Raw genomic sequence first — 7,997 nt, 5'->3', positions numbered from 1 at the left:
TGAACTCAGATTCACCTGCCTTTGCCTCATGAGTGCTGGTGCTAAGGGCATTTGCTGCCGCAGCCACCACCACCCTGTACATTTGATCCTTTGTATTATACTGTTTTCTTAGGATAAAGTCTCACAAATGAGATTAGTGAATCAGAGGGAAACAGTTTTTATGGCATTTAAAATACATCTCAAGCCAGGGGGTGGTGGCATATGCCTTCAAGTCCAGCACTTGGGAGGCAGAGGAAAGCTGACCACTGTGATTTCGAGGCCAGCCTGGTCTACAAAGCAAGTTCTAGGACAGGCTCAAAAGCTACAGAAGAACCTTGTCTGGAAAACAAAAAACAAAACAAACAAACGAAAAAAAAAAAGAAATACAGCTCAAATCATTTTTCAGAAAGTTTCATTTGGGAGGCTGAGGCAGTGGCAAGTTCAGGTCAGCTTGGGCTACAAAGCAAGCCTGGTCTCGAAAACCAAAACAGAAGTTTCTTTTAATACTACACAGTAGCAACGTATTGCATCACACATTACTTGATGTCCTCTAGGAATATCATATAAATCTTTGTAAGTGCTTTACTTTTCTTTCTGTGTAATTTGAACGTTTTCTCTCTCAAAAGCTAGCCTATTCTGCGGGAGCCAGCCACGTGGGCCGTGCCTACGATTGCGGACTACATCTCCCAAGATGCTCCGCGGGTACGCTGACAGGAAGTGGCCGGAGCATCTCCCGCCTCCACGCCGAGGCGAGAAGGTTCTATCCGGGGCCTTGGCGCTTCTCTTTCCTTTCGCGCCGGTTGCCGCTGCGGAGCGCGGCCGGTCCATGTGCGCAGTGAGTGGCGCTATTTCTGGCTCAGTAGCACCGGTGTCCCGGGCTTGGCCGATCGTGCGGCGATGGATCCCAACACCATCATCGAGGCCCTACGGGGCACCATTGACCCAGCCCTGCGCGAGGCCGCGGAGCGCCAGCTCAGTGAAGTAAGGCCGGCCGGCTAGCGGCTGCTGCGGGCTGGTGGACCGGCAGGCCGAGTCTTCCGGCCTGGCCGGGAGCCTCGGACCGAGTCGCCGACAGGTCCTTTTGGAGGGGTGGGGCGGAGATCTGCTCTCCGTGCCAGGCTCGGGTGCCTCGCTGTGGGGCTCCGGCGCCCAGGCCGCCTCTCAGTCTGCTTCAGAGTGGGCCTTTGGCTGCGGTCTGGGCTTGAGGAGCCGGCCGGGCTAGGCGGGCGTGACGGGCTGGACACATGGCCGGCTTTGGTGGCCCGCCGCCCTCTGGCTCACTCCCAGCTGGTTCCTTGCTCCAGGGAGGGGGCGAAACTCCCTGGGAGGGTACAGACATGTCCCAGACCAGTCTCTCCGGCGCCGGGGATGCCGAGGGTCCTGGGAAGGGTAGCTAGTCCATTGGGTGCTGCGCTGTCAGCCTTGTCTCAGCTTTAGGCGGATCAGTGATCTGCCTGTCGGGTACAACTTAGTTCTTGCCGGCGAGCTGCTAGGGACAGATTTCAGATGTAAGCATGCGCCTCCTTGGTAGGGCTGGGGTAGTGCGGGTTACACTGTGCATTCCCCGCTTTCGTACTGTCTGTCATAGTGCCACAGTTGGGAGGCGGAATGATGTAGTGGAAGGATCGGAAGAAGTGCGACCTTCTAGGTATAGTTCCTTTACTGATTTCTGGAGTGACCTTGGGGCAAGTCCCTTAAGCTCTCCAGATCCTGAGTTTTACTCATTCTTGGAATTAGGCCGCAGGGTTGCTGTGATGGTCAAGTGAGATAATGGAAGTCCGCCTGTGGATCGTTCAGAATTTGCGGAGAGTTCGTTTCTCTCCCACGTGTTTTGGGAAGTTCCCCTAGGAAAAGAGTGTTACATGGGTGTTCTGATTTATTTCATCCTTATTCTTTGCTTCTGAACTTTGCAGTTTTATGTAATAATAAGAATTCAGGAGGTTCATAAGAACTCTTTAGAGCAACTGTCTCTTGGAATACCACTGAGTCTCTGATGGTGTATGTGTGAGTGTATTGATGTAAAAAGAAACCTCTGTTTAAAGACATTTAAAGCATTGACTTACAGGGAAACTACTAATTGAGCATCTATAGTTTACAGTGCTGTGCTAGATATTCCTGCCCTCAAGGAATTTACAGTTCATAGTTCAGATAAATTAACTGAATTATTTCAGAATGAAAAGGTAAGTCTTTTATATGTAATGAGGCCATCATTCTAAAAGATCATAGTATTTTCAAATCTTTAGACCCAAAGTCACCTTGGCAAGTGCTTACATTGGGATTTAAAATGATAAGGTGAAACAAATTGTCCTTTTAAAATGTTATTAAATCATACAAAGAGTTAGGGGGTCACTTGTTCTGCTTTAGATGGACCTTCCTATAATAGTTATTATTTTGCTTATGATTTTTTTTTTTTTGGTTTTTACGAGACAGGGTTTCTCTGTATTGTTTTGGAGGCTGTCGGTCCAGCCCGGCCTCGAACTCACAGAGATCCGCCTGTCTCTGCCTCCCGAGTGGGGGGATTAAAGGCGTGCGCCACCACTGCCCGGCTTTGCTTATGAATTATTAGTATAGGTAATAGTCTGGAAAACCAAACATTGTGGTGGCTCACACGTAAGATCCTAGCACTTGGGAGGCTTAAGGCAGGAGTTTGAATCCTTGCTGGGCTACAGAGTAAGACCCTATCTATCTCTAAAATAAACCTAGAAAATCTGAAAGTTTTGTCTTAACTATTTCTATCATGAATACATGTGTCTCAAAATTGTTTCTTAAAAGGTTTGATTTCTCTTTCATAAAGATTGGATAATAATGCTTTCTTCAATCTGTGAACAGTTACTGTATTCTAGTTTTTTTTGTTTGTTTGTTTTCAGACAGGGTTTCACCCTTTAGCCCAAGCTTGTCTCACATTCCTGGGTAAGCTTTCTGCCTCAGTCTTCCTAGTCCACGTACCAGCACATCCAGTTTTGCATGTCTAACTTACATGCACTCAAATGATAAAAACTTGGAGAAAGCATTTCACAAGTTAGGTTTTTAAAAGAAATAATAATCAAAATAATAATCAGAGCCTTTTTTACTCAGCCATTGATCTGCTATTCTGCAATGCCTTGGAACTGATAATCTACTCTGCCAAAGACAATGTATTATCTGGCCTGTATTTCTGTGATTTTTTTTTAAGCGCTTTTTTTTCCCAGACAGGGTTTCTCTATTGCTCTTTATTTCTTTTGTCTTTCAGTTACTACATTTAGATGTTTAAGTAATTTTGCTAAGGTAAGTTTTAGAATATTTACTCTGATTTAGGAAACATTCTGGATAAGTCTTGGAGAATGAGAACATAACATCTTGCTTTTGAGAGGCTTTTGCTTTCAGTATGGTAAGGTGCACAATTTATTGTCGACTCATTAAAGCCCTTTTTGCTCCTTAAAAATTGCCCATCATGTTAAAAGATTTTAGATATATGAATGAGTCCTCTCACCAAGTGAGGCAATCATTGGTAAAAACTGTAAATGTCTTCAGCATTTTTATTTTTTGTTTCATTTATTTAATTTTTTGAGGTGGGTGCTTGAAGCCTCAGTAAGTTCCTGGCAGGTCTGGAATTTGGGCTGTCAACCTGACTGGCCTTGAATGCAAGAAATCCCCCTACCTTTGCCTAGGAGTAAAGGCATACACCCACCACATCCAGCATTTCAAAGTTTTCAGTTTGAAAACATGACAGCACTCTTGCTACTGAGCTTGTGTGCTTAGCTGTGGACCCTTTGTCTCTATTTAAATGTCTCTTTATCATGGGGGACTCCCCATTTTCTAACTACATTCTTACCTTCCTACTTGTGCATTATAAAGCTTAGGTCTCATGAATATCATACTTAAAGGATATTTGAGTTATCTTTATATCACATATGACTAAAATTATAAATAGCATTAGATTAGGAAACTAATGACTGTTTAGGTCGTGTAATTTTTACTTTTTTTCTTTTTGAAACATGGTCTCTTTGTAGTCTAGGCTAACCTCAGATTCCTGAGAGCTGGGATTACAGGCATGGCACCACTGTGCCCAACCTAGGTAGTGTTTTCTTTTCTTTTTTTTTTTTTGGTTTTTATGAGACAGGGTTTCTCTGTATTGTTTTGGAGGCTGTCAGTCCAGCCCAGCCTCGAACTCAGATCCGCCTGCCTCTGCCTCCCGAGTGCTGGGATTAAAGGCGCGCCCTGCTGTGTTTTCTTTTTTTTTAAAAAAATTATTTATTTACTGTGTATAGAGTTTTCTGCCTACATGCCAGCAGAGGGCACCAGATCTCATTCAAGGTGTTTGTGAGCCACCATGTGGTTGCCAGGAATTGAACTCAGGACCTCTGGAAGAGCAGTCAGTGTTCTTAACCTCCGAGCCATCTCTCCAGCCCCCGGTAGTATTTTCAAATTGCCCAAGTGATAAAGAACCAAATCTGGCAGATCATCCTCATATGTGCTCATGTCCATGTGTGTGCTGTGGCAAATATATACACACATATATGTACATGTAATTGAAAAGTTCAAAATTCTGTATAGTCTTCCCATATAGGCAACAATGTATCCTCCAGTGGTCAAGTCTTATGTAAAATGGAATACTATTTATATATTAGCCTAAGTACTACTGAGTTTAAATCATTATACCCTTGTACTTTAAATATTTAATTACATATAATGTGCAGTGTATTGTAAATGTTCTGTAAACAGCTGTTGAACAGTATTTAAGGAAAAAGCAGGGAAGTGGTGTTTAGGCCTCTAATCCCAGAACTTGAGAAGAAGAGGCAGGAGGATCTCTGAGGCCAGCCTGGTCTACAGAGCAAGTTCCAGGACTGCCAGGGGTATACAGGGGAACTCTGTCTCCAAAAAGACAAAGTCTGTATACAGTACAGGTGCATTTTTCTCCCTAAATGTTTTCTTCTACATACATTAGGTTGAGTTCCAGGCTGTGGAATCTTCTGAGTGCTGGTTTCCTTGTGTGTATAATGAAATAGTGTCTGCCATTGTGTTTATGGTTTAAGTAAGTGGTGTATGTAAAGATCTAGGGAAGTGAATCAGTAAGTACCCCAAGTTGTTTGAACTGAATGTGCCACCTGGTGTACACGTTGAAATGATTCTTTGGACATTGAGATCACTATGAGGTAGCATTATTGATAGCACATAATAGAAACAGGAAATATTTGTTGAGTTCAAGACAGAAGACCCTAAATAATGGTAAGAACATTCATTTGGGCTGGAGAGGAGATATGGCCCAGTAGTTAAGAACCCATGTTGATCTTCCGGAGCATCCAGGTTTGATTCCCAGGGAATCTGACGCCCTCTCCTGACCTCAGACACTTGGGAGCATATAGTATACTTATATGCAGTGAGAACACTCATACACATATAAAATAAAGGATTTCTGTAAAGAATACTTTTAAAAAAGTTTATTTTACAGGGCAGTGGGGGCAGGGGTAGTGCATGCTTTACCAGCGTGGTCTACAGAGTGAATTCTAGCACAGCTAGGGCTACAAAGAGAAACCTTGTCTTGAAAAACAGAGACAGGGAGGAAGGAGGGAGGGAGGGAGGGAAGAGGGGTATATTTTAAATATATAGTTGTTTTGACAGTATGTATGTCTGTAACGTGTGTGTTCCTGGTATCTTTGGAGACCAGAAGAGGGCATTATATCCTTTAGAACTAGAACTATGAATGTCTGAGCTACAGTGTAGGTGTTGAGGTTTGAACCCTGGAATCCTCTGGAAGAGCAGCCAGTGTTCTTAACCACTGAGTCATCACTCCAGTTTAAAATACTTTGTTGTTTTTGTTTTTGTTTTTTACGAGACAGGATTTCTCTGTATTGTTTTGGAGGCTGTGGTCCACCACCGCCCGGCTCTCTCTCTTTTTTTTTTAAGAACACTCATTTTAAAGTCTTTAAAATAGCTTTCTGGGCAGGCATTGAAACTAGGCACCTGGAAGACTGAGAAAGGAAGATTGTAGCAAGTTGCAGTGTTGGTCAGTCTGAGCTAAAAAGTAAAATTCTGTCAGTCAACAGATATAGATAGATAGGCAGGCAGACAGACAGACAGATAATAAACGTGGGGTCTAGAGAGATGTCTTAGTGGCTAAGAACACTGTCATGTTTTTCCAGAGGACCCTGGTTCAATTAATTCCCAGTACCCACATGGCCACTCAGACCTCTGTTACCTGTCTGTTCCAGGGGATTTGACACCCTCACACAGACATACATGCAGGCATAACACCAAATCTTTGAAATATTTGAAAAAATATAAAATTGTTATATATAACTTCACTTGAATATCATATTTTGGAGATTACTTGATGTTATTTATCTAGAATTATAGTTTTGGTTTTTTTTTTAGAGACAGGGTTTCTCTGTACAGCTCAGGTCCTTTTTTTTAAGTAGTGTGTGTATGTGTTATGTATCTGTATATATGTTCTTGGTATATAGAAAATAGAGATATAGAAGACAATTTATGGGAATTGACATGAGAGTTTTGGCTTATAGTAGACTTCTTTTTTGGAGCCAGGGTTTTTCTTTGTAACAGCCCTAGCTGACCTGGATATAGTTCAGACAGGTCTTGAACTCACAGAGAGATCTGCCTGCCTCTGCCTCTCTAGTGCTGGAACTAAAGGCGTGCGCCACCACTTGGCCAGTAGACAATATTTAACAAGTGTTTAGGTGGGAATCTTGAGTATTTATTATCATGTGGCAAATAACATTTGAATTGCAGTGGTGGATTTTAGTCTGTAATTCAGGCTGCTTTATATGAGAAAGTAAATGGATTTAGTATCGATAAATATCTTTATTTTGTGTTTCAAACTATGATTGCTGGGATGATTGCCTCAGGATACTTTCATTACTATGATGCTTATTTATACTTTTTTTGAGAGACAGGGTCTCACGTAGCACAGGCTGACCTCAAAGTTGCTAGGTAGTTAATTACTTTTTTTCTAGTATATCATTTTCCCCTTCATTTGGCACTGGATAACCAGTTGGTGTGCTCTTCCCTGGGAAAGACTTAGTTCTTTGTGTAGGGTTGAAATCTCCTGTTTTTTGGTTTTTCGAGACAGGGTTTCTCTGTATTGTCTTGGAAGCTGTCCTGGAACTCGCTTTCTAGACCAGGCTGGCCTCGAACTCACAGAGATCCACCTGCCTCTGCCTCCCGAAGAGCTGGGATTAAAAGCATGTGCCACCAATGCCTGGCTGAAATCTCCTGGTTTTTGCTGCTGTCCTTGTTCAGTTTTATTTCGGCAGTTGTGTTGGTAAGATTTTATGGGTGTAGCCGGGCAGTGGTGGTGCACACCTTTAATCCCAGCACTCGGGAGGCAGAGGCAGAACTCTGTGAGTTCGAGGCCGGGCTGGACCGATAGCCTCCGAAACAATACAGAGAAACCCTGTCTCGTAAAAACCAAAAAAAAAAAAAAAAAAAAAAGATTTTGTGGGTGTAGCTTCTGACACATTCATAGTTACAAAACTCGATCTTCTGGCTTTTACACTCTTTCTATACTCTTTTCTACACTGATCCCTGAATCTTAGATATGGGAGTTTTGTAGATGTATCCTCTGGGCCTGGACTCTGCTTTTTGATTGGTTGTCATTTTCTGTAATGGTCTCCATCTGTTGTAAAGAGAAGACTTGTTTGTTTGTTTATTGTTTTCTTGGGTCAGGGTTTTCATGGGTGATAGCTCTGGCTCTCCTGGAACTCACTTTGTAGATCAGGCTTTCCATCAAAGAGAAGCTTCTTTGAAGGGTAAGACAAATACTTAAGAGTATAGCTGGTTTAGTAAAGTGGTGATTGTAGAGGCTCCTCCAAGGTCCATGACCTTACTAGCCCTAGGTAGTCAGCTAGTTTTACAGTACCAAGCATGATTCCTTCTTATGGAGAAGATCTTAAATCCAATTAGAGAGCTGTTGGTTACTGCCAAGATGTGTGCCATTGTACCCTTAGTAGTCCTAGTAGTCATAGTTCATAGGCATCATAGTTGGGTAGGACTGTTGGTCCTTTGGAAGTTTGTATGGTTTGTTT

General features: G+C 42.8%; 1 protein-coding gene across 1 annotated transcript in view; it reads left to right on the top strand.

The window, feature by feature from the left end:
• The first annotated feature begins 723 nt into the window (after window positions 1–723).
• Ipo7 (importin 7) overlaps window positions 724–7,997 on the top strand; it is a 42,512-nt gene continuing 35,238 nt past the window's right edge. Inside the window, exon 1 of the mRNA XM_040756439.1 lies at window positions 724–960. Coding sequence (XP_040612373.1) covers window positions 877–960 — 84 coding nt within the window. The 5' untranslated portion in view covers window positions 724–876. The remainder of the gene's footprint in view (window positions 961–7,997) is intronic.

This window comes from Mesocricetus auratus, unplaced genomic scaffold, assembly GCF_017639785.1.
Source record: "Mesocricetus auratus isolate SY011 unplaced genomic scaffold, BCM_Maur_2.0 Super-Scaffold_4256, whole genome shotgun sequence".
In the NCBI taxonomy this organism is placed as follows: domain Eukaryota; kingdom Metazoa; phylum Chordata; class Mammalia; order Rodentia; family Cricetidae; genus Mesocricetus; species Mesocricetus auratus.
Note: the sequence above shows the minus strand (reverse complement) of the source record. Positions and strands in the feature narration are given on the sequence as shown.